The 27580-nt window shown below is 42.3% G+C and overlaps 1 protein-coding gene across 1 annotated transcript; it reads left to right on the forward strand.

Annotated features, from left to right (window-relative positions):
- Positions 1-350: 350 nt before the first annotated feature.
- Positions 351-10028, forward strand: LOC131573910 (parathyroid hormone-related protein-like). The gene is made up of 3 exons (XM_058828279.1): positions 351-477; positions 6032-6454; positions 9895-10028. The coding sequence occupies exons 1-3, from the start codon at positions 377-379 to the stop codon at positions 9902-9904; spliced, it is 534 nt and encodes a 177-aa protein (XP_058684262.1). The 5' UTR covers positions 351-376; the 3' UTR covers positions 9905-10028.
- Positions 10029-27580: the final 17552 nt, after the last annotated feature.

Consider the following 27580-nt stretch of genomic DNA (forward strand, 5'->3'; position numbering starts at 1 on the left):
GCTCTGAGAGAGTGGCGTAGCGGACTAGAACTAACCAGGGCTCGGGGAACTCCCTGGACCCCGCTCTAACCCTGTTCAAATGAGAGCTAGATGGTTTTTGAACTAATGTCGCGAGAGATCTTGCCTGCGGGCAGCGAGGGAGGGAGGGAGCGAGGGAGGGAGGGAGCGAGAGAGGGAGGGAGGGAGGGAGAGAGGGAGGGAGGGAGACAGAGCAAAGTTTGGAAGGAGTGAGCCGAGAACTCAGAAAGTTTGTTTTTCCTTCAGAGCCTCGGAGCTGGTAGAGCCGAAGCGGGGACTCCTTGAGGAGGGCGCTGGCGCATCTCTCCCTCGGGACTGACCTCCCTTTCCTTTCAGGTTTTAAGTCCCGGAGGATACAATGTTCGCTAAACTCTTCCAGCGGTGGAGTTTAGCAGTGTTTCTGCTGAGTTACTCCGTGCCCTCCTACGGGAGATCAGTAGAGGGGTTCAGCCGCAGACTGTGAGTTCCTCTTTTTCTTTTTTTTTTCTTTCCCTTTATTCTCCCTCCGTGCGGGGGGGGGGGGGGGGGGCGGAGGTTTGGCAGCCCGGGAGGCTCCGCGGCGCTGCCGGCTCCGCACAGGGCCGCTCCAGGTTACCTGCCCCAGGTGCTCACCGACGCTGCCTGAGAGCCAGGAAGAGATATTTGGGGCAGGGAAATGGCGCTTTGCAGCTGTCTGACCTTACAAAGATTTGGGGGAGGCTTTGTGGTGAGGGGCTTCTCTTCCGACGAAGCGGGGTGATTGTCGCACAGTTGCCCAGGACCCTCGCAGGGAGCATCCCGGTTTATCCAAGTGCGGTGTTACACTAACAGGCACTTACTCGGCTCTGGCGTGGAGCCAATATTGATAAGGGCAGGGGAAACCCGCAGAAGTGAGGGCCATCATGACACTGAAGTACTGAACAATTTCTTTGGATTTCTGCCACTTCAGGGGATAAAAAATCCTAAAAGAGTCCAGTATCTTACTAAGGGGCAGAGGCATGTTTTTCGATAAATGATAGTGTAACTTAAGACAGTCTGTTCAGAAAATGACCTTTTTGCTTCTTCCAGAACAGTCAGCCTGGTTTATACTAATACCCATACACAAAGTTCAGGAGAAGCCTCTGCACTGATGCAGGAGCAGCTATGTCATACATCTAACTTGCTGGCTTTCTCTGGGCTTGCATCAGATTTTCTAAGGAGGAAACACCTCGGTCATACTGGGGAGGGCTGTATTGTTATTCAGTTCCAAAGGAAGCCAAGTTGGAGAAAGAGTTCTGGAAAATCCACAATTTACAGGGAAACATGACATGAAACAATTTCAGATGCGTTTCCTTGTAAATGTTTTATTACATAAGGACAAGATATCCAAGTAGCACTTCCTCTGCCATTTAAGCAATACACATAATAATAATAACAACAATAATAACAATAATAACAATAATAACAATAATAACAATAACAGTAACAATAATAATAATAATAATAATAATAATAATAATAATAATAATAATCCCAAACACTCAAAAGAAAAAAATATACCCCGGGTGAAGTGACTTAGGACATACCTAAAGCTTGGCACCAGGCAGAGAGCTATTACAAATCTCCTACAGCAAATTGTGTAGAACATGTTTTTGCTGATAATGTTAGAGTGTATTATTCTCAGTCCGTTAATGTTTAACTCTTTTGTACTCTTGAAAGCTGTTCTTGTGCTATTTCTTTCTTTTGGGACCATATTATATAGAGGAATTGAACTTCAGTTTCAAAAATAAATAAGAAAAAAGAAAATTATTGAAGTGCAGCTAAATGCTGTTGTTTTCTTGGCTAGGAAACTCTGAACTGCATCTAAGCCAAATTTGGTTATCAAAAAAATACATTAGATTTGCGGAGAAATACTCTTCTTCTTTTTGAAATTAGTGTAGTTCTGACACTTGTTTTTAAAGGTCAGGATTAGAGGTCTTCCCAACATCCCCATTCTGTCCTAAGGAAACCAGTGAAAATGCATTTCTCAGCTCCCTCTTTGCTCTGGCATGTAAAACACACACACACAAGAAATCAGTCAGCTGTCAGTGGTATTCATGTAGTTTTGTTTGTGGGCACAGCACAAACACAGACACCGCGCTCAAACATGTGTTCTGTTTTAATATTACCACAAACCATTCCTAGAGTTAATGGTTAATAACTCACTTAGGCTTGGAGATTTTTTTTTTCTCAGTCAAAACCTTAGACCATTAATGGATGAAAATACTGAAGCACATTATTATATACATGCAAAAATAATCAAAATTACATAGGCCTGGTTCTACAGACTTTGCTGAAGCAAATCTACCATGGTAAACAATAGCAAATTGTCCCAAGAAAAGATTTCCAGACATGTTATTTGTTATAGGAGTGCTTTAGCTGCTAAAGAACTTCTGAGAAACCCAGTAATGCCTCAAAATGAAATTATATATTTTTATCATCATGTCCAGACATTGCAGCATCATGTCCCTAGATCTGCTCAAAATATTTTTCCTAAGCCTGAGACAGGTTGAGCAGATTTCCCTCCATGTGGAGTCAGTGGCAAGGGCACTCAGTCTTGCAAAATCGAGAGAGCTGACTGAATCCTCCTCAGTTATTTTGTTGAATTTGGGATCAAACCCAACTTGAACAGTCAAGGATAATAACAGCTAAATAAGAGCAGCTCTCTGAGATAGAAAGTGGAAAGTCTATCTGAGATAGACTGAAGAATGTTGCCTTTTAGAAATGCTAGATATCACTAGGGAAAAAAAAAAAAAAAAAAAAAAAAAGAGGAATGTGCCTGAAAGCTCTTATCTACAAGTACATGAAGTCAGGATATTACCAAGTCATGGATTTCTGCTGCTCTCCCTGTGATGAGACACTCAGTCTCATACGTACACAGTGTACTTTGATCCAGTAATTGGTTTGGATGCTCTGGTCAAGTACAAACCATTAACAACCCTCTCTCAAAAGCTCCTGCCACATGTAAGCTTAGTATTTACTGCTCTTGCTTTGGTACAAGATCCTTTTCCTTGGATGAGAGGTGTGTTTTATAGAAGGATGGAAGGGACCTCTAGTGGGTCGTCTTAACCCTAACAGCCTAATATTTTTTCCCATATCATAGCCAATATGTGAATGCAATCATTCCAGTCTCCATTGCCTTCCTACTCTGAGTGTGTGGGTGAGATATTGCTGATATCTCCATTATCAAGCACTTCTTACATCAGTCTTCTTGGGCAAGCCTTTCTCCATGATTTACAAACATAGTAGTTGTTTGAATAACTGAAGCAGAAGGAGGCAGAAGGTCAAAGAGATAAGTATCTAGCACATCTTTGTTTCAAGGAAATTTTTTGATCTAGAGCATACAAAGGAAGCTGGTGGGCAAAATGTAATCCTTAAGTCTGTCTCAGTAATAAAAGTCATGTGAAATGTAACACTACATAATGTTATACAATCATCTGGAATAGAAGAATGTTATTTGGGGCCAGACTTGATGCTAAATATCATACAGACATTTAAAGAGAAACCCACCCTCTGGCACACCAACCCCTCACACATCAATCCCTGCATTATTTTGGAAATGCATACTCACTCAAGATGTAGATCTTGTAATGCTCTCTGACTGCCTTGTGTGTACTGGAACCAAATGTTTAGGTTTCAGTCCTGTGAAATGGAATAGGTTTCAATCAAGAGGACTTTAATAACAGGCTTTGGAGAGTCAAGATTTTGTCACAGTGGGGAACTCGACCAAATACACATTAGAGGATTAAGGCAGCTTTGGGTTGTCTGTGATAGAAGGAATTATCCTTGATAGTTCACAAGAGGCAGTAGGAAAGCTTTGCTCATCACTGGTTTAGACTCCCTAAAGCACGGAGATTTCATACACTTTCTATGAATAAGAAGAGTGAAAGCAGAACTGCATTTCCCATGCAAATTTCTTGAGAAAATAGACTACTGAAGCTCAGAATGTATCATAAGTCACACTGGACAGCCTGACAGGCAGCACAGAGGCAGTTGCACAGAGGAGCCCAGGGTGCTGGTTTTATTGGCCTATTTGCCAATCAGAACGACCCTAATGAGAAGGGTGTTGGAGATGGCTCTTGTTCAAAAAAATTCTTCTGGGGGAGATCATGAGCTTGCATTAATGGTCACAGCTGCACTGAAGAGAAAGACACGATATGGCAGCTTAGCATTATCACATTGCATTTTTGCTCAGGGACATTTAGTAGAGGGTCATAAAATATTTGCCCCAATGGCTGAAGTCATTCAAAAAACAGATTTGGGGACACTTAAATCACAGATATTTGATTACATGTGTATTCACAAACCTCAATATATGCAGAGATGATTTTGAGCAAGATTTTGACAGTCATCTTCCAGTCTCATTGTGGAATGGGAGAAAGCTGCTGTTTGAATTTTTCCCTGAGCAATAGAGATGTAGCATCACTTAAATCGATCACTTGAACCCAATACTCAAAAAGTGCAGCCCTGCAAATACAGAAATTGAAGAGGATGCTCTTAAACCAGAGCTACTTGAAATTGCCAACTTCCAGTAGCTCTACTATTGATCAAGTCATACACCTAAAGAGTTGGCAGAGGGGACTAAGAAAGAGAACCTGCAGAATGCTTCCAAATATTTTGCGTTTTCAAATGTGGTAGCATAGCAGGAAAAAGAGGGATGGAAGGAAGGAAGGAATATTCACTCACAATGATGTGTCTTCTTCCTGTTCACCCAAATGCAGAAACCACTTCTTACTCAGCTAATTGACCAAAATGATTATAGGACAGGCAAGGCAGTGAATGTAATTTCTTTGGCCAGTGAGAGTCCAGTCACATGCCATACCCTCATGCAAGAGGAGATATTCCATAGCCAAACTCTGCATGATGGAGTAGAGTAATTGGAAGGATAAACTGTATTACTGCATTCACGGGAATGTAGCTAAAATCCCAGCTTGTGCTCTGTCTGTGGTTCACTGTGCAGCTGTGCATCTATTCCACTTCAAGAAAAGGGCATGTATTTTCCCACATTTTCTCTGGTTATTTATTATTCAGGTACTGTTTGTATCTTCTTTCCTGAGATGTTTAATTCCTTGTCAGAAAAACATCCCTAAAAGACAGATAGCTACTCATCTCCCAGTTCCTTGAAAACAAGACAGAGCTCAGTGTAGCAAAAGGTCAGGATGAACTCTGGAAAAACCACTCTAAAAAACCAGGATGCTCTCAAAGAAGATCCAGTGAAGAGGGTTAGCATGAAATTCAGACAGCATAGCAGACAAGAAATTTGGCCTCAAAAGTTCACACTTAAAGCAATACTAGGAGGACATATAAAACCATAATTAGACACAAGTGACCAAGCAGTAAATCCACAAGAGTGGCTGAGGCTCGTCTCTGCTGATGCTCAGGCTGCCTCCTTGGATAGCTCATTATGGACTGAAGTACCTGTATTTTAGGCACCCAAGTTCAAATATAAAAATATCTTATATCCTTTTTGCTCCTGCAATATTCCTTATGCTCCTGCAATTTCACTTATTTAAATGTAGGAGTAAAGTGCACTTTTATATGCTTATGTTTTTGAAGTCCACTGAGCAGAAGAAAATCACTAGAATGATGCTGCATAAACGCTGCTTCTGGCTACAATACAAGTGCTGTGTTTTTCCTCTCTTGCTGCATTAGCTGACCCTTTCGTTTTCCTATCCCTGACAACTGCCTTCCTACTTTTACTGCCTCAAGTGTGATATATTAAGAGTCATGATGCTTTCCTAGAACAGAGCAGTGACTAATCCAGCTCCAGGTCCAGTGGTGTGTGATCAGTCAGCTGAGAATTATTACCTGTTTAGGACTTGCCCTTCTCTGCTGAGAGCAGCTACTCTGTGGAAGAAGCAGGACTTGCTCCAGCAGTCTGACTTCACTGGATGTCTCCAAGCCTGGGACATGGTCACTGTGGCCACCTCAGCCAGAGAAGAGAGGAACTCTGCCAAGCACTGGGCAATAACCAAATCCTAAACACTTTTCCCTCTCCTCTCTTCTCTTCCTTTAGCAAAAGAGCTGTATCAGAGCACCAGCTACTGCATGACAAGGGCAAGTCAATCCAAGACTTACGAAGAAGAATATTCCTTCAAAATTTAATCGAAGGTGTCAACACTGCAGAGATCCGTGCAACATCGGAGGTGTCACCTAACCCTAAACCTGCTACCAACACGAAGAACTACCCTGTCCGGTTTGGCAGTGAAGATGAGGGCAGATACCTAACTCAGGAGACAAACAAATCACAGACCTACAAGGAGCAGCCCCTGAAGGTGTCAGGGAAGAAAAAGAAAGCAAAGCCTGGAAAACGTAAGGAACAAGAGAAGAAAAAGAGGCGAACCCGCTCAGCTTGGCTAAATTCTGGCATGTATGGAGACGTCATGACCGAGAGCCCAGTTTTGGACATCTCTGTTGCTACACATAATCACACTTTAAGGTAATTCTGCTATATCCTTTTGGGGAGTGTGCCATGTATTTACTGAATTGTTATCCCTTGGTGTGAGAGTCCAAGGCCTCACACAAACTGGGAGTAAAAGCAGGTCTGGGCAGTGGTTTTTCAAGCACAGTCTCAAGGTGCTCTCTGCAGGTAAGTGCCCCTTCCACTTTGCATTGAGGACAGACCATTTCTGTCCTATGAGACAAAATTCACGTAAACAACTTCTCGCCAAAATCTGCTTCCTGAAGCTGAGTAGTAAGTGAAGGTATTTCTGTGAAAAGGAAGCACATCACAGCGACTAAAATTTCCTTTCCTGCTTTAGCCTAGTGTATCTCACTATCTTGGTCCCACACTTGGGCCTCAGCAGATTGAAAGCTTTGACTTTTATTTAAGGCTTTGCATCTATAAAATGGTGAAGCTTTCTTTCCTTCCTCTCAACACCTCCCCTTTTTGGCAACTTTCCTACTCTTGCTTTACAGTTTTTCATTCTACTGTTTAACCTTAGGGGAGAACATGGAAAACTTCACTCTCAGTAATATCTGCAAACAACTCAAACCAGCCTTTCACCATAAAATTCTCCCTGCCATTAGCACTTTTTAATTCAGCTCCATCCTTCTGTCAGCTTGTGAAACTATTACGTTGCTGCCTAAAAATGTTTAGCATTGCTTTTGGAGAGGGGTATGCTTCCATCATGCATGACAGTGAAGGGTTTTTAGGGCAGTGGCCTGGAGACATCAGCCTAGGTGTCCCAAGTGACTCATACCCTTGCAGTCATCTCAGCTTGAGTGGAAATCTGCACAGTTGCAGGCAAAGCCAAGGATCCCACTCTTCAACTCTTGAATGTTTGCATTTCACCAGCAAAACCCTACCGTTTTCTCTCCTCCTCCTCCCCTTCACCTTGGCAGAACACAGACATAAGAGAAGTGCCACTTGCTTGCAGTAAATCTCTTGGAAAGAGACACCAGCTGTGGGATTTACTAAATTCCAGCCTGGGGTTAAGCTTTACAGGCTACAGTTTGCAATGTGCTCCATCACCTCAGCTCATGCTGGCATCTACAGGAGGTACCAACCTGGGCCTGGGCACTCAGGCCATAGGCCAGGGTATGCCAGACCATAAACCAGTTGGCATGGTTGTAGCGGGTAGGTGGGAAGTTAAAGAGAATGGTTTGTCAGCACCTTAGGAAATGTAAACTTCAGGATTCTGCTCAGGAGGTGCCTGAGGCTTCAACAGATGTCAAGGGACTGTTTTGGCCAGAAAATAACACCTGCCTTGAGCACAAAGAGATCTAGAATGGAAAAAACATCTTAGGGAATTTTAACAGTTACTTCTTTTTCTTGCTGTGCTGTCATTGGTGGCCACCTAATGGGCTTTATGAAAGAGCTACAGGTACAACCATGTTGATTTTCCCAGTTCAGCCTTTTTGTCTGAAGTGTGTCTGGATGGCTGAAGGCTCTCAGCTTTACTGTGGAGTCCAACATCCAAATACAGCACTTCTCAGAGATTCCTAAAAAGGACCTATATTTTAGCTAATTAATTTGAGATCATTAAACAAGGAGAATCTGTTAAAAAAGGAAAAGGAAATTCCTCCTTCACAAGTACAGGGAACATGTTGGTTTAGCTCTAACAAACTTCTAGTACGTGAGTTTTTGGTTACCTCAGTAGGCTGGCAAAAGATGTAAACTTTAAGCATGATTTTCACTGTATTTCTGTGCTCCTTTTCTGCTGAACACCCTGGATTAAAATCTTCATGCCAATTCTCTCTGATCAGTCTTGAAAACAAAATTTTGGGTTTACATCAGAAAAAAATGGACAACAATAATATAATTTCTAGATCTTTTGACTTACTACATAAAGAATCTCATGGAAGAAGCCAATCTTGCAAAATCTAGGTCCAAATCACAAAGTGCAGCTTAGTACAGAGCCCACTGTCAAGATGTAGCTTCGCTTAAACTTTAAAACCAAACCTAAAATCCAGGCTTAATTGAAAATGTCACCCTCTTAGAAGTAGGCCTGAGTAGTGCAGACATGCACACATACACAGCCATGCTGTATGAATCATGTGCCATCATTATACCTGTTGGAATATATCCTGAAATGGACCCTAATATTGTTGTTAACTAATTATTAAGGAACTTCATGCTAGCACTTCCATTCCAGGCTCTTTAAAAGTTATTTCTCATGGACATTCCAACTATATCCCCATTTCAATTCAATTAAGGTGCTCTAACTTAATTTCCTATAAAACCTTTTGAACGAGCAAACTCCTAAATGATAGATGTAGACTCCCTTTCAATGTGCATATTAAGAAAGCTCTTTTAAACTCTTCAGGATGGAAGTTTTGTTGTGCTTCATACCCACACACTTTTTCCACATGGGTTGTTACCCTCAGCTCTGTTGATCAGTCCTACAGCAGAGAGAATTTCATTATACTCCATCCTATATCTCTGCATTGCACCCTCAGGTGTTTCCCAGGGAACCAGTAAAAAATGTGTGCTGTTCACAGGGACAGAAGGGAAAAAAATTGCAACCCTTCAGCATTTCCTGCAGCACCTCTGAGCAACTTCATGTTGAAGTGCAAGTAATACACAGAGAGGGTGGGAACAGGCTCTGCTTAGTTCTCATGGGGAGAGAACTCACACCTGACTGCACTATCCCTTAGAAAACACTCAGACTGGGTGCAGCTGATTGCTTCAGCTGGGCTGAATGCAGCTGGAGCTGGAGGATAACAGGATGGGATGGTTGCTTTCTTTCAGGATTAAACTCTCTGGCTCCCAGAGGGAAAGTTTCACGATTACAGCCTTTTCACTCAGTCAAGTACACAAGAGATGCTGTCAAGAGTCTGTTCACTCCAAGCCCTGAGCAGCCTTTAGTCACATGCACCACAGTCCCTTGCTCAAGGAGTGGTCCATCAGTGGGAAACAGAGATCAAATAAGCACAATGGTACTGTTTTAATCAGAACATGGCATCACACCCCAGCAGTTAACACAGCATTGCCACAGCGTTAACAAGGATTTCCTTTTCCATATCTTCAAAACAATTTTCTCTTTCTCCAACTGTATTTTTTTTTCTTTTCCAACACTTCACATTTTTATCATAAAGTGATACAATTCTTCTTCTTGTAGCACTCAGGAATCTTGCATAAGGCTCTAAATAAAACAAAACCCTTTCCATTCCTGTGAGGGTACAATGGCCTCAGTGTGTGACAAATTGCAGGTCATCATACTTCTAGAGGGGTTGCATTGAGAAAAACATGACTGAGACCTTGAATAAATGTCTGAAGTTGTGACGTGGTGAAACAGGCCCTGTTACTGCAAATGGTTACTAGCAAGGCACACCTGTTGCAGTCCGTGTCACTCTTGCTATTGAGTCTATGTCCACACATTTGAAGTGAAATTTAATTAATGTTTCTGTTCTTCCTGTCCTTTCTTTTCTTTGCAGGAGGTGCTGACATCTTCAGCAAGAGATATTTGGAAGACATATTGCAGTATTCTGTAATAGCGAATATATGGGAAGTATTAAAATATTTATTACCTGTAAATATTGTAAATGCTCAGAATAAAACCTTTTTCCCCTCTTTGCTCTCTGAAACTGCACATTTGGTTATTGTGAATTTTCCCTTTTTTTTCCTTTTTTTTCTTTTTTTTTTTTCTGCTAAGGCTGAGACAATTATTATTGTCACATTTACTATAATTTATTTTGTTGACTGGTGTATTTATTTTGTGAACGTATCTTGGTGCTGCTGACTTCCTATATTTTTTGTAAGATAATGCACTTTAGATATACATATTGAGTACATTGTCAACTGACATAAAATGTTTGTTTTGTGGTTGATTTCAATGAATGCCTACATATGATTGTTCATACTGATTTTCCTTTGCGCATGTATAATAGCGGTATTTTATAATTTGTAAAGAATGTCTAATAAAAATATAATCTAATTAAATCAGGACTCAGAAGGAAAAATGTGTTCTTTAGGAATTTTAAGGGCAAGAATATTTTTTTATCTACTACATTTGAAAATTGTTTTAAATGTAATGCATTTACATTGGTCTAAACTCCCGCATTTTTACATTAGCTTTTACTTAAAAATCATTTAGAATGTATTTTTGTTCCAGCGTTCTATTTAAAGTTAGCTCAGCTGCTGTACAGCCTGGGGATAAAAAAAGTCCCAGAGCTCAGACCCCACTGCAGGGGAAGCAGATTCCCAACCTTCCCAGGCTCCAGCCCTGCAGAGGCTGAACCCCTGCACTCTCCAAACTGGAGGGTGTGAACAGCAGCCCCAGGGGAGGCATCACATCCTCCACCCTTGGAAGGTGCCCACAGGTCACATCCACAGCTCAAACCCAGGCAGGTGGGCAGTGTCCTGGGCTCCCAACACCTCTGCCCCGGGATCCAAATGGCCACAACACGAGTGGAGCCTCAGTTCTTCATGCTTTTCTGTGAGGGGGAAAAAACCTGTTTCCTGGTGAATATACAAAGGGAAGAAAAACTTCAAACTGCACCGGGGGACACATTATGAGGTGCTCTTGCATTGCTGGAATAAATTTTCCCGTCTCCTGCCCTCTCCCACCACAAAGATGCCTCACACATCTCTGTTTCCAAAACCATCTGCCTTAATCCTGCTTCTGCCTCGTCTCCACAGATAAGACCAGCTAAGAGAGAGACCCCCTTCAAGACTTCATGCTCACTGACTGAAGAATAAATGAGAAAAAAAAAAATTAAAGTCTATCACTTTTTCTTGCTTCTTATCCCTGTCACATGCAAAATCACAGCAGCTGCTGTGGGGGCAACCTGAATAAAGGGGATTGTTTCACAGAGATATCTGAACTTTGCCAAGTCCAACTGAATTTCCTCTGTCCCACTCCTTTAACACCAGCAACATCAGAAAAATGCAAGCATGGAAAAATAAACTACAAATCCTGGGAATTTTAAGACAGTTCTTGTAATTGTTGCTCTGTTCTGTAGTTGCCAAACTTTTATTTTTGATTCTTTCATTTTTTCAAGTGCCATCTTTTTCCATTGCCAAAGTACAGCCATCATGTAATATAAACCAGATGTATTCCTGCTCCCTTCCCAATCTTGCAAAAAACTACCTCCAAGAAAATACTAAAAGCAGGAAAACTTGAAAAAAAATTACTCATCCTTCCCAATCTGCTTCTCTGAAGTGTGAAATTCAATGCTTCATTATGTCCAGCTAATTACAGCAGCCACAAAGCACGTGCATGATGTTTCCTTTTCAGATGAAAAATATTATACGTGATGAAGCATAGCACTAAGGGAAAAAGGAGTTTCTGCACATTTTCTACTTGGCCTCCTTGCACATCCTGCCTATTTATAGTATACAGCTAATGCTTGGATTTATACAACTGAAGTTAACTGCAATATATTCAGAAGACAATTTTTATCTCAGGATTACCAGCATATCCCAGCTAGAACTGAAACTGAAAGCTCTGGTGGGCAGAAGCAATTTATCTTCATCAGAAAAGATCTCTATTTATCTTTGTGGACAGGGGCCCAAAGAGCATAAACCAAACCAAAAACCCAAGTGCTTAACCTTGGCTCCACAGAACTGGCCTCCTCATAAGAGGAAAACTGATTTTGTCTCTGGTCTCCCCTGTATCCTTCCACTGTCCATTAAGGACTTGTCATTTTTTTCCTAGTTTCCTGTAGGTGAAATCTGCAATTGTAGACGGTTTAAGCAAAAGTCCCGTTTTTCTGAAATAACTCTGTGCAGGCCTTACCAAATCTGTCTGTGGATCCTGTGCTTCACAGACTCTGTTTTGAAAGTTGGTGCTGCAGACTCCACAAGGCTGAATGCAAGATTTTTTTGAGCTCTCAGCTTTGCAGGAAAATAAATCCTGAAGATCCCCATTTCTGAGACGAACTAGAGCAGCTTTGAATTTCTTGAGGTGGGGGTAAAATTTCCCAGAGATTTTGGTTTCTCAGACAGTTCAACCCTAAAGGTTTAACTAGTCCCAAAGACCCCTGCAGGGGTCAGGACTTAAGAATCAGGACTTATCCTGGTATTTTCTGATGTCTATGACACCAAATGCTGGAGGAGAAATGATGCTCGAACTTCAATATCTCATGTTTTACGGTATGACCTCTAAGAAGGCTGCGCTCTTGCTTTCATGTCCTTTCAGCTCTGTTTCTCTTGCTCTCCTTATTCCCAGCTAATCCCAGACCTCACCTCACCCACCACAAGTCCTTCCCTCACCAGCCTCTTGTCTCAGCAAGTTCTCCACATTCTGCCTCACAGCCATTGATCTTGTGTCCTTCACCCTAGCTTTTCCTCTGGTGAGTTGTGCTCTCCCCTCAGCATTTCCACCAGCTTCCTCCTGCTCTCTGTCCACCTCCCAGCAGGAAGAGCAGCCAGAACAGAGTGGGGTAGCTTCCTCCTCACTTTGCTTTACCTCCTTCTCCTAGTGCCTTTTCCCAAGCTGCTGGCTAGGAAGGAGCTCTGGGAGAAATCATCCTTTGCCTTCATCATCACTGAGCATGAGCCTGCTCAGATGGCAGGGTCTGCACTCCTGGAGGGTGGTGGGATGTGCACAGAAGGTCCACTCATGCACAGGAGCTGAACCTTATGGTTCAGCTTTTATGAAGGCTTTTGCTGATAAAGGACATTCCATTAAATTAGTGTGACTTTTTGGAGGGTTACGACATGCCCAGATATTCCTTCAGGTGATAAAAGAGCATTCACAATGCAGATCATGGCCTTCCAAATTCTCATTTTTTCCTCTGGGAGCCAGGCAGGTGATAGGACTTCTCAGAAGAAATTCCAAAAGATTTTTACTACAGGCAATACAATCAGTTTTACTTGGTTTACATTTAAACACGGTATGACTACTTTGGCTGAAATCTTCTGAAAGACAATTTACAAGGTTTCAGCTTGAGAGGTCTAATATGAGTCAGAATTTCACAAAGAAACGAGGCCAGTGTCACACCAGGACCAGAGTGTCCCTCAGGAGTGCCCTGAGCAGCAGTCCTGCCTCCCAGATTTGACCAGTATAGTCAGAAACTATACTGGTCAAATACTTGGGTCCCTGCCCAAGACCTCCAAGGGGAACACAGGTTTGGCACCCCACTGCTGCTCTGATTTTACAGCAGTCACTGTGTTTACTACAGAACTTAAAACTGGTTAAGAGACAACAGATGATGACAGCTCTTCCCAGCAGCTCCCCTGTGCTGGACCTCCATCACAGACCTTTCCAGGCTCCATACACTTGGAACGGGGAGCTCATCCAACAGTAGAGTTCCTCTCACAGAGTTTGTTTTATGGTCCTTTGTAAATACAGACACTTATCTGTCCTTCAAGACACACAAAAACCAGTTAGTGCAATTTATGCCTGTCCTCTGGAACGGCTCTATCCTTTCAAGGAAGGCATTTCAGGCACAGGAACTGCTTGGCTTGGTTTGAAGCATTTCCCAACCCCAACCTGTGGACAGCACTATCCCAACACAATGTAGCCACAGTGCAGTGATCATGCGTGTTGACTTCTGAGTAAGTACCCTCGATCTGCTAAGCCACCAGAGAGAACTTGGCTTTCTCGCAGCATTCAGAAAGTAGGGGAATGTTGTCTGTATTTAGTTACAGCCTTTGAGCCTGAAACATTTTGTTATTTGGTCATAATTTACTGCAGAGAAAAAGTGCTATGATAGTTTCTGTGGATTCTGAGGGGCTTTATTCATTTACAAAAGAGATACTACTAGAGGAAGCACAAGCTACCTTTTAAGCACCACAGCATGTAACCTCCCAAAATAAAATAGGAACCATCAGCATGAGGAATTGGGTCACATGAGCAATAAAGTAATTAAAAAGTACATTTTGTCCCCTACTGAAACCACCTCTGGTTTCTGCTAACAGATTCAAGAACAAAGCAGGGAAAGAGGCTCATGCATTCATCCCCAGTTTTAATGAGGAGAGCACCGAGTCTCCTTAGCAAAGTTATTTCATTGTTTTATCCTGATTATTATTCAAAATGGAGTCAGATTTGCCCACTTTTCTGAAGATTTGTGAGCTGTGTGGAAAGTTTGGGGCAGAAATGTAAAGCATTGACATGCAGCCTGCCTTCCTCCCCCTCACTGGATTGGTTGGTTGGCTGATTTTGGTGGTGGCAGGTTTGGTTTGGTTGGTTTTGGTTTTGTCTTGTTTTGTTGGACTTTTTTCCTGTGGTTGCTTATCCCAGTTTTTTAACCAGGCTATGAACATGGTCACCAGGTAATAAGTGATAGGTTTTATATTCACCCAGATAAAGGTGACAATGATTAAAGACATTTTCTCACGGCCCATCGATCTCCCAGGATGCCCCTCTGGACATTGACTTCAGTGGAAGCTATGCACACAGCTTCCCACACAGTTCTCTGAACACATACCCCCTCAAATCCACTTTTTTAATTGGTTTCCTGGATGGTTCTCCTCACAAATAATTTTTTCCTGCAGTTAATGTTAACTAATTTGCTGTGGAAAATGTCTATGATCTAACCTTCTCCATGCCTTTCTTTCCAGATATGTGAGTGATCCAAAAGAGTGGCTTGCAATGCATATGCCATGGACCATCCTTTTCCAACAGCTGGATCCTGCTCTCTGACAGGGCAGGTGAGCATCCTCTGCACATTCATGGGCTCACTGCTGTGCTAAAATACAGGCTTGGACTTCAGAGAGCATGTTTGAGGCCACTCTGTATATTGTGGATCAAGTTCCCTTAAGAAAAACTTCTGAAAATATGAAGGGATTATTTTTTTCTCCAGTGGAACTTCCAGGAAATCTCTACACATTCACTAAGAAAAATCCTTCCTTATGTATTGGAACTACCTTTCTTGCTGTGGCCATGCATTTACAAGCGTGCTAAAGGCAGGAGGGATTTGTGTGGATTACTGTTGTTAGAAACACATTTTACAAGATCTGGGTCACTCAAGCAGAAAACCAGGGCACAAGAAAAGGCAAAAGAATCCCATCTTGTCACCTGAGTTTTCTGTTGTGCATCCATTTTCCCCATTTTTTCACTGCACTGGAGGAGTGAAGATCTACTCTGATCCAGCTCAAGTTTTCACACTTTTAGACACTTTACCTGTTTCCATAAACTTGTTCTTGCCTTCTTTCACCCTTTACTAGCTGAAAGGCCATGGCAACACACAAGCGCTGTGTGCAGCTGAACTATGATCCAAACAAGATTTTCCCAGCGAGAAGTGTCTGTGTAACATTCTGTCAGAGGTTCAGGTGAGCAACCAGATCCACCCCAGTGTGAAATGAGAACTGCCCCATGGCTCCTCTCATCCAGGCCAGGGAACAGAGGGTATGGTGGCCCATACATATGAGAACTGGAGCTTTAGTAGCCAATTCCTCAGTCAAGCTTTTAGGCCAGTCTCCTTTTGCAATTCTGAGGCAAAAAACAGGAAGATTTAGGGCTTTTCTGTACCCACTTTTAAATGTCTACAGTTTCCAATTCCAAGCAGGCAAGAAGTGTCTGTAAATAGATTATTTTCCTTTCTACCTTTTGCACTGCTCCAGTTCCTGTTCCAATAACAACCAGGAGAGATTTACCAGGAAAGCACACGGGCTTAATGCATTTTTCATAAGATAAAATGGGTTTATCATGCCTTTGGGCATAATGATGACTTTTTTTATTGTGCAACAATGACATGCTGCAGAGATGGACAAACCTCCTTGTAACTCTCCAAATATCTGGAGAAATGCACCTTGGGTTGGCAGGCTTGCTGCCCATCCTTGAGCAGTTTGAGTCTAATATGAATCTGTGATAGATTGGCATTTAAGAAAACAAAGATAAACACCTAAGGAAGTTAAAACCGCTGGAGGCTGATGGGAGTTTTTCTCCTAGCCAACAACTGGCCATTTCTAAGAATTGACAGCAGTTTTAACCACTGAAAAGTGAGATCAACCTGTGAACCTCCTTAAGACCTAAGCCTGGGAATTTCTTTGTCTCTTTGTTTCCTGGCTGTGAAAGGTAACAGAGCTCAGGCTGGCCTCTCGTCCCCTGCCCACGCCATGCGGCCCAGGCAGGGGCTGGGCTGGGCCGGCCGCGGCTCTGGTCTGGGAGATGGGGCCTGCGGGGCTTGCCCCGGGCTCTGGCCAGGCCAGGCCTGTCCCTGGCTCGGCTGCAATTTTTGCTGTGAGTGAATTCACCAGAGACTGCCAAGTAAAGAAAGAAAAAAGCTCTTGACCTGCAGCAGGCTGAGACAGTGACCACACTCTCCACAGCAGCCATGAAGAATCTTCCATTGCAGACAACTCCAGCTGCTGCTCCAGCAGAGATCACAGAACCATCTACAAAGCCTGGGCAAGATTTTAACCCTTTCATTACCTAGATGAGACTTGCAGATTAATCCTTTTTTCCAGAGAAAGAAAAAGAGAGTAATTATCATGTAAAGAGACTTTATAAACTATTAGAGACAGTAAAGAAAAGAATTAAGCTTCAGAAGAAGTAGAGAATAAGGAGATGCTTTAATTAAGCTGAAATATTTTTCTGTTAAAGCTATGGAGATGGACAATAGTGTTCTGAAAAACTCCTTTAATTCATGACAGAGTATATTGGGAGAAATGGAGTGTTCAAAGTGTGGATTTTGAGCAAAAGGTGGAGTAATTGTGATACAGTGAGGTGCTGGAACAGAGTGGGGAGAAGTAATAGTTGAAGATTTGGGGCCATTGTAGAGGTAAAGAGAAAACTTCTGTTTCCAGAGAGGCTCACAGAGACAGATAAAGAGAATTTTGCCTTTGAGTAACTCATCCTTAAAAATGACATCCCTAGACTCATTGACCCATACACACCTCAGAGTGATGTGAAATGGGAGGAGTGAACTGATGACAGGATTTCTAGGCAGCTGGCATCAGAGAGATAGAAAGCTATAACAGAAATAGCTTTCTTGTGAGAAACTCCATAGATTAACAGAAGAAGACTTCTGTTTCTCTACAAAGGCTGATGAAAAGACTCTAGCAGGAATTGCGACTGTTTAAAACACCAAAGTTCCAAAGTTTTTTGTCTCTATGTTGCCATGTGAACAAGGAAATGGTTGGGTAGTGGGGGATAAAGGAGTTTTCTGGAAGTTTATTCTTATTCTTGTAGTTTTGTTAATAAACTTTCTTTATTCCTTTTAAGTTTCAAGCCTGTTTTGCTCTTGTTCTAATCCATATCTCACAGCAAGAAATAAGTAAGTTTTCTAGTAATTTTTTTAGTTACTGCTTTAAAACCACAACATTTATTTGGTGCGTTGGCCAGGAAAACTAATTTAGCAAATCTAAACGACTACAGAATCCCACATCATTCCTTACCCATAAATAAGCAAGGATCACAGGATCTCCTGACCATGGAAGGGTTTCTCATACACACAAATTCTCAGTTTTGAAAGCCGTGATCACAGGGAGGCTCTGGATACAGAACCTGCCAGTCACTCACAGCAAAACCATGACAATGCACAGATTCTACAGAGAGGTGGAGACGAAGAGGACAAGAGCAGGGGCAGAGCCACTGGCAGAGGCTTGGAGGATGTGTGGGCTCATCTCCTGGGACAACCAGGACAGAGCTACTGACAGCCACATGATGGATACACAGTTCCAGTGATTGCTGGGAGGAATTGTCATTGGTATAAAAACTTGACAAAAGTTTGGGATTCTTGAATATGAAAGATATAGAGAAGCTTCAAAAGGCCTCTTCTCAAGCAGCCTGGATGTTGTGCAATGGCTACAGGAAGTTCCTTACAGGACAGAGATATTTGTTTATATCTGAAACATCAGATCATGAAATAAGATATGAAAATGATATCTACAATAATGAAATGCAGCTGACATCCAGTGATTTTGAATTTTATTTTTGTATTGTACTTACTCTTACATCAGGACTTCATAAGGCTAAGCAGATCCAGAGCTTTTAGTTTTTCTCAGTTTTACAGGCTCATTATTGGCACAAGAATCAAAATTTTAAATAAATATATCACAATCACTATGACTGCATTTGAGTTGTTCAGATATTGGTAAGATGACATGGGGTAAATACTTGGAGTTAAAAGCAGCTCTAACAACAGTTGATTCTTCACTTATATTTAATCCATTTAAGATTTAATCAATTTAATCCATTTTTATCAAACAAAGATCAACCCACTGGGACCATTAATAGTTATAAAAAAGTCAGTAGCCAGCGACCAACAGAGACAGCCATAGCAGTCTTATGGTCAAAAATCACCAGTTAATTTAGAATACACTCACATGAACATTTTGCTGTGCTTGTTATTATTTAAACAGCATTGTAGTAAGAGCATATGCATGCATAATCAAAACCATGCCCTAGGATCTAACATGAAAATACTGGGAACAAGAGAACTCAGGAGAATGCCTGGCTCATCCTAGGTGATTTTAGCAATTGAAGAGGAAAGGGTAGCTCTCAATGTGCTCAATAGCAAGTTGTCTGAAAAAGCTGTGGTCTAATTTGTCAGAGGCTAGGTTGGATTACATGGAGCAATCTGCAGTGGAACATGGTGTCAGTTAGGTACGGAGAGAGGAATGCAGCTCTGGGTGCACTATAAACACCCTGCAGAGCTTTTGTTGATGTTAGCAGGAGCTATCCCTGGGCCCAGTAGATGGCCCTGGGCACTGCTGGATGTGCTCACCGGGCTGCCTCCTAGGCAGGGGGACTCACAGAACCACAGAGTCACAGATTCATGGAATCACAGAACCACAGAACCAAAGAATCACAGAGTCACAGGACCACAGAGTCATAGCTTCACACACCACAGATTCATAGAATCACAGAATCCCTGAACCACAGAATCCCAAAATTACAAAATCATCAGAGAATCACAGAGTCACAGAACCACAGAATTCTGGGTTCTTGATACTCTTGTGGGGCATGGACAGGCAGGGCAAGGGAGACTCTAGGACAATATTCAAGGGCCCTTAGTCATGCAAACATTCTCTTGGATTCACTGGTAGTATTGCTTCCATAAAAAATACCCACAAGGATCCCTCCAAGACTCCTCTGAGTCCCTGTCTCTGAGTTTGACAGCATTTGACTAACTTTCAACACAATTTCTCTTCCAGTCTACTGTGATCTGTCTTTGCCTACAGAGGTGTCTCAGTCTTAGCCTCTGATGTCCTCCCCTTTCATCCCCATCCTCCAGGGCTGTCCCTTCAGCGCCCTGTAGAGTACAGATTTATAAGCTGTATATATAAGGTGAGCAGGCTTATAACTTCAGAGCTTCTGGCACAAGGTACAAAGAGCAACATAAACATTGATATATGCATCTGTTTCTTTAAATAAAGGAAGGCCAAGCAAGGTGACTGCTGCCAGCCAAGTATGAATGTATAAAGAGAATCACTTCCAGAAAGAGGGCTCACAAATTTCTTGAAAGTGGGACCACCTCAGAGATGAAGTTAAGTCACTTCCCCTCCCCCGTCTTCCTTGACCTGCTTCAAACTTCAGCAAATCAGTTTTTCCAAGCCTCTCATCCCCTCCCTCCCCTTAAGGAGTCTGATTTTTCTATGTGAACATTTTGGCAGATCTGAGAACAGTTTTGCTAATTCATTTAATAGTCAAAAATAATGGTTCTGTTTCACCAGTTAATTATTTCACTAGTCTCACAGATGCAAGCCTTTCCTTCATGTTCAGTGGGGAGGAATCCAGTACCCACACACACAGCAATAACAATCTGATTAAAAGACTTAACGGGTTCTGATTTCTTCCCTTCAACACATTTTGTTCTGTGGATGTTTAATAAAAAAAAACAAAGAAAAATGGAAAAAAATGTCCAGCTTTTTAGAGGGGCACAGCATGAAGGACATAAATGAAGAAAACCACTGGAGGTCACTGTGACAGAAAAGGAGAATGAGTCAGATGAAAGCAGGACCTCCAATGCACCAGCCACTTTGAGGTGGTGGTAGTGGCTGTGGGGCTGAAAGGGTGAGAGAAGAGACTGTATCTTCAGTCTGACTTTACTGGAATTTGGAGCCACTGGCTGCAGAAGCAAGGCAGAAGATGAGGAGGCTTGTGTCCACATCAAAAGCTTGACTTCTGACCAGGTTTCCCTCCAAAGAACATCAAATTTTTATCTCCTGTAAGTGTTTACCCTCTTCAGTCTGACTGTGAAGTGTCCTGCCCTGCTCAGGGTCTCCTAGCTCCATGCCCTGCTGAACAGGAACTTTTGCAAAGGACAAAGTCATGTTATCTCTTACATATATAATACCAATTTGCCTTCAAAAATACTATTTTTCCCAGCACTGAGGGAACTTTCAGCTGAGACTTTGCCTCTTCCCCAGCTGGCAGAGAGGTCCCAGCACTGTACACAGCACATGGGACTCGTTCCTAAAAGGAGAATCACACATTGGTTACAGCACTGTAAGCTCTCCAGCCTATTTCCAAGAACTGCATAGCTTGAAATCCTCGCTCTTTATTAATGTGTGTGTAGGAGGGAAGAAAGGAAGTGCTGTGGGGGCAAGGGGGACAAGCAAGAAACATCACACCTTTCAAATGTAGGGGGCCATTTTCTGCTTTTTCCACCCTTCGCCTGGCCAGCTGTTAAATCCCATGTTCCTCCAGCCATGCCTGCTGCCTCTTCGACAGAAGAATGCACAGCAGTCATCACTTAAAATGGCTGAAATCACTTGGCAGGACCCACAGGACAAGTGGTTTGCAAGTTCATTTGGAATAAGAGCCCAAAAACCTATAAAAGTTTGCTTTTTTCTTTCCTTTAGAAGTACCCCCCTGCTCTTTATCCTTCAACTTCCTTCCCATCCCATAGATTCTCTCTCAGTTTTTGATGTGCTTTTAATCTACCCTGTTGCCCTCCACAAGTTTCTGGTGACTTCTTATACAGTTCAGAACACCTCACAAAAGAAGAAAAAATGTGAAATATCTCCTGTCAAATAAAAGAACAAAAACTAAGCTGCAAATGCTGCATCTTGTGAGTGATGTCCCTTCAAGGGCAGCTTTCCTTTCTGCCTTGTTTTTTGGGTCTGTCTGCATGTATTTTTGACTAATAACTATGCATACATGCACGTACGAGTGTGTGTGGGAGTGAGAGCCAGGGAGTACATAAAGGGTACTTGGGGTTTCTTTGGTTTTGGACTCTCACACAGAGTTCGGGAAAGCAAGTTATAAACATATAGGTAGGTCCAAGAATGAATACTTTAATATTTGCAGATCCTGATGGCTGCCAAGTGCTAGCATTTCAGGGATGCATATTCACATGCAGCTGGCGACATGCTTTGGAAGGTACCCAACATTTTGCCAATCAGGTTCCAGACTTCAAATATCTCAGCAGACCCACATGTGGATGTTAACGCAAAGCAGGGAATGTTTCCCCTTATTCTACATACTCATTAACTAATTAGCAAGCAAAACAGTTTGCAGAGAATAGGAGAATGGAAATCAGTCCTTTACTAGAAATCCTTCTCAAGGCCTCAAAGTCAACCTTCTACCTCCCCAATCTGGGGAAAGGCACCAAAGCTTATTAAATTAAATAAAAACCAACTCACAGTCATCCCCCTTTGGGACACCTCACCTTCAGGATACTTTCTAGGCATTTGTTCTAAATGGTTGTTTGCAGCTGGGCTTTTTATTTGATTTCAGTTTCTTAGGGCCGTCTTCCCGCTCCAGCATTCCCCAGCTTGTTTATGGCCAGTCTCACCAGTGAGCTGGGTGCCAGTTTCATTTAATTTGTTTTTCCAGTGGCAGCAACAATCTGTGTGGAAAGCATAAACAGAGGGAAAGAATCTGGAATCAGCAAATGGTGTGCACAGCTGCATGCCATAATTTCTGCTAGTGAAAGTTTTAATTCCGGTCATCAGAAGAAGAGCAGAAGAGTTGTAGACAAAGAAGAGGTGGACTAGTGGAAGAAATATAGCAAGAGGAAATAGTAAAATCCAAGGCAGGTGGAGAATCTTGGAGTCATTATAATTAGGGCCCAACAGGTTACAATTTCTTCAAAAGAAGTCAAAGCCAGAAAGCAGCCAACAGGTCTTCAGGAGGAATTTCTCAAAGATGTGATTCTAAAATATATGGTAGCAAAAAGATAAAAATGTTTTTTCTTGCAGATAAGAACATTTCACCAAGACACAAAATGAGGGGAAAAGAAGTAATAAAAGAAATAAAATTACATCAATTTTCTAGAAAAGTAAATAAACTCTTAAAAGTTAAGAAACATTACTATTGGAGGTGAAGCAACCAAAGTGGCATTTCAAGCTCTTTAATAAGAATATGCCAAGTAAATGGCAAAGTTGAAAACCATGGGAAAAGGGAAGGGAAGGGAAGGGAAGGGAAGGGAAGGGAAGGGAAGGGAAGGGAAGGGAAGGGAAGGGAAGGGAAGGGAAGGGAAGGGAAGGGAAGGGAAGGGAAGGGAAGGGAAGGGAAGGGAAGGGAAGGGAAGGGAAGGGAAGGGAAGGGAAGGGAAGGGAAGGGAAGGGAAGGGAAGGGAAGGGAAGGGAAGGGAAGGGAAGGGAAGGGAAGGGAAGGGAAGGGAAGGGAAGGGAAGGGAAGGGAAGGGAAGGGAAGGGAAGGGAAGGGAAGGGAAGGCCACAGCTCACACCTCCCAGAACAACATGCACTGGGAGACCTTCCCTCCATGCCCTCACTCCCTTCCCAGATAAGAGCTGCAATGGGCCTTGTCATGCCCAGATAATTCTTACTGGCAGCAACTTAAGAATTTAAATGGCTGCTGATATCATCATTAAGTGGTGGCATTAGTACAGAGTGAGGTGATCCCTGTGTGAAGTCTCAAAGCCTGTGATGGTTGAATTTGTTCATGAACTAACATCATCTGTGTTGACAGTCCTCCCAATTTTCTTTTGATCCACCATAACACATGCCTGAAGACACACATCTGATTGAAGACTACACTTTAAGCAGTGGCTGATAATCATGTGAATTTATTTAAAAGAAAGAGGGACAAAATATATAAGTTCAAATTCTTGCATACCAGACATATAAAAAGAAATCTTAAAAACTAAGTTAACGAAGTAAATATAAAAAAATACTTTTGAAGCAAACAATATATATTTAGTATTACTATCCCATACTTCAAAAGAGCTATAGATGAACACAGATGAAACTGTACCTGTGTTTTACCAAAAATTTCAAGGTATTGCTATTAAACTTTACTCATTTATTTGAAAATTGACTTGAACTTCTAGACTTGAAGGTGGCTGAAAGACCATAAACAAAAACACAATAAGAAGGACTGCATTTTTGTCACAGCTGTCATGTGAGTCATGGATTTTCATGTGCTTTCAAAGTATCCATGACTTTTGATATTTAGGGATTTTGCATGTGGGCTGGTAAACGTGATGGTTAAAGAGCTGAACCAATTTCTCTGAAAACCTTGAGTTCTGCCAAGTTAAACCCTAGACTGCACGGGAGGCTAATAGAGAGCAGGAGCTCAGCAACAACACTGTGGTTACACAAAGGATCAGAGCAGTGAATTCTCACTGAGAGCTTTAATTCCTCCAGGGATAGAGAGATTTCTCTTTCCCCACAACATTTGCTGTTAGGTTGGATTTGCAAAGGCCAGCTCTGGCAAAACCATGACTGAAGCTAAATGGCTTCCCACAGCAAAACACAGCAAATTAATTACTTGAGGGAAGGAGGCAGGGAGAAAAAGAAAGAAGGAAATAAAAGGGGGAAAAAAGTGTTATTTATAACAAAAAAACTCCCCACAACACTTCTTCACCTGTGTCCCTGCATCTGTCACAGCTCTCTCATGACACTTCTGTAAAATTTTAAAAGCAGTGAGTCAGACCAAAGATCTGTCTGGCTCAGGACCCTGTCCCTAAATCTGGCCAAAAGCAGATGCCCAGGGAAAATTATAAGCAAAAGATACAGGGATACATCCTTGGAACACTCTTCCAACTTCCAACAATTTGCAGTTTAGGGACTTTCTGGTTTTGTATTTAATAGCCTTAGTAGATTTCTCTGCCATGAATTTGCCAACACACTTTCTGAAGCTGTGTAATTTTTTCTTGGAGTTACGGTCACTGAAGATTGATCAGAGAATTCAGTACTAAACAATGATACTAAATAAATATTCAGAAAGCACAAGCCAATGTGCCAAAGGAATTGCCTTTGGTCCTGTGGTGAACATTCCTTATTAAATAAAAAAAAAAAAAAAAAAAAGATGGGGAGAAAGAAATATTTCTACTGCTCCATCAATTGCCTGGTCACATAACCAGGATGAAAAAGTGGTCAAGTGTCTCAGGATACACTTGAGCTAATTGTACACCAGAACTTCTATATATACAAAATATATGAATGAGAAATAGAGATAGGAAAATAGTGTTTACAGTAAGAAAGGCTGTTAATAGCTATGACAGCATGGAGAAGCATTTCAGACAGACAGATGATGGTTTCCTGAAAAAGCAATGATCAGGCTATTCATCCTTTTCCAAGTGCACTTGTTCAAACAGAAGATAAGTTTTGCAAAGGGCCACTGAATTTTCTTCAGCCAGGGCACCCAAGGCTAAATCAATCCAGACAAAATTCTTCCTGTTCCTGCTTTACCTTCTGTGCTCTAAATAGAATATCAGAAGCTGGAGACTTTTGAAAATTCCTACTCTGAAAATATTAGCTCATTATTCTGTCATCAGACTGGTTAAGGGGGCCTTGTATCTTCCTTGTCAAGCTCTCCATTTCTGTCAGAAGTGTAACCCTGTGCTCGTGCATTATGTTCTCCACTAGCAAACAGATCAGTCCTAGTATCAAACCAGTGAGAAACAAAATAAAATTGCTCTTTTTATTTTTCCTTTCAAGCTGACATCTTCTTTTCATAAACACAAGTAACAAGAAGTGGCAATCAAAAAGACCCAAACCAACAAACTGTAGGAAAGACTCTTACCAAGATTGCAGGGAAATCTCTTGCATAAGCTTTTAAACCAGACTGGTTAAACTGAGCAAATTAAAATTCTGCATTGTAACCCAGTTCTTGAAAATGTCAGGGCAATTCCATGTCCTTGATTTGCATGCATAGTAACAGATAGCCTTCATGCATAGAAAGGAATATTTGTCAGGGGCATTATTACAGTAAGACAGTAGTATAAGGCACTGTAAAAGTATTAGGTGTCATGAAAAAGCCAACCTAACACAAGCACCTTATTCCATTTATCTACAGGCACTGTGGACACAATACAACTCAGAAATAGTTATGTGCATTGAGCCAGACCATAGGGAAGATGTCAATTAGGCTATTTGATTCAATATTCAAAGTCCTCTACAGATGGGGCCTTACAGCCACAGGTAATGCTGCCAGCTTTGTCTTCCCTGTCCAAACTGCACTTTTCATACTTTGGGAAGTCCTTGTACCTTGCAAAGGATGTTTCCTTGGGCTCCAGAACTCCATGAGCCCAAGGCTGCAGCAGTGGTCCAGTGGTCCAGTTGGAAACCCATCATGGAATGTTTTATTTCCCAGCTTTGCCTGCCTCTGCCAGTCAAAAATCATCAGTCAATGCAAAGAAAGGTTGGGATGGGTTTTTTTGTGCTGCTTCCTGAATATATTATTTATCTTTTGATATCAACATTAGTTTTCTGTTCCCTATACAAATAGTTAAGACTCACATAGAATCTTTAGTGCCGATGTGATAAATTAAAAAGCTGCTCAAAATTTTTCTGCTTTAAAGGCTGTTTTCCCTTAGGTTTTTCTGGGGTTGTATGGAGTTTTATTAGAAGTTCCCATTTTCTATCTTATTTGCTACCGATTCTTTTTATGTTAATTTTTAGTTCTAATAGTCTCGATCACATCCCTTGGAGAGGAAAAGGAGTTTTCCATTAATCCTGAGTCAGCCCAAGAATACAGTGGTCCATGGGAATTCTGCAGTGCCATCTACTGTGAGGTATCAGAACAACTGAGAATGCAGCAGGGCTTTTCCACTGCATCTCACCTTCCTCACTAGTTCCAAGGCCTGTTTTGTCTCTGCGCAAATCCCAGCACAGTTTGCTCCCATGCCAGTTTCTCTGGCTCTTTTGTGCTGTGCCTGTGGTAACAGCACTGCACGCCTTATTTCCAACCCTAATTTTACCATCCATGTTACTATTTTTTTTCTGTGGGTGTGGTAAAGCCATGCTGGTTTCCAAGGTATGACTCTCTCTCCTTGTCAGATCTCTGGCATCATCTTTCCCTCAAGAAGATCTCGAGAAAACTCCTTTGGGAGCCTGCCCATGCTGAGACATGGCCACAGGGCGAGGTGAGATTTTCAAGCACTGACATCCTTCTGGAGGGAGCTGAATGTGCTGCCTCTGCAACTTCTGCTGGCCTTGGAAGCAGGAGATGGGGGGAGAGGAATCCACCACTGCTCGGTCTGAGAGCAAAAGAGCTGTGCCTGTGTTGACTGATCAGTGTTGGGGGTTAGGTGTCATTTTAGTTCTGGCTCACCTGTGGAATTTTTACCCATTCGTTGCAGGGAAAACTCGACTGCCGATACTTGGTGGGTGCTTGAGAAAACACAAAGAATTCGGTCGGGCCCAGGGGGGAAGGGGGCAGGAAAAGGGGAGGGTGGGGACAGTTTTTTGGGCTTCTTCAGCTTCAGAGAAGGACACTTTGCTGAGAGCTGTTGCTGTGGAGAGAAGGGAATTCGCCATCACCCAGACAGAGCTGCTGCTTCTTCTTCCCTCTTCGTTGGTGGCCTCGCACTCCCTGTCCTGCCTTCACGTGTGGCAGTGCCAGGCACCGCCGCGGAGCTGCTGGTACACCTCAGCCACCGGCCCAGGATCTCAGCTCATTCCAACTAGGTGTTCCTCAGAGCCTTGCAGGAGCACCGGGACTGACTCCCCGAGGGGGTTTGTGAAGCAAAGCCTCTCCTCCATCCTTTCCCATCTCAGCTGAGAAAGCTGTCATGGGGTCCCTGGTTCTGTTTTGTTGTTGACGCTGTAGTTATTGTTGTTTGTGTGCCTTGTTATACATACTAGTAAAGAACTGTTATTCCTATCCCCAGATCTCTGCCTGAGAGCCCCTTGATTTCAAAATTATAATAATTCGGAGGGAGGGGGTTTACATTTTCATTTTCATTCCAAGGGAGGCTCCTGCCCTCCCTAGCGGGCGACCTGTTTTCCAAACCAAGACCACCAGTTAAGCACAGCTCATTGCTTAGCAAGGATCAAAGTAGCAAAGGTTCACAGGAGTGATGTTTTTTTTGCCT

Source organism: Poecile atricapillus, chromosome Z, assembly GCF_030490865.1.
Source record: "Poecile atricapillus isolate bPoeAtr1 chromosome Z, bPoeAtr1.hap1, whole genome shotgun sequence".
NCBI classification, from domain to species: domain Eukaryota; kingdom Metazoa; phylum Chordata; class Aves; order Passeriformes; family Paridae; genus Poecile; species Poecile atricapillus.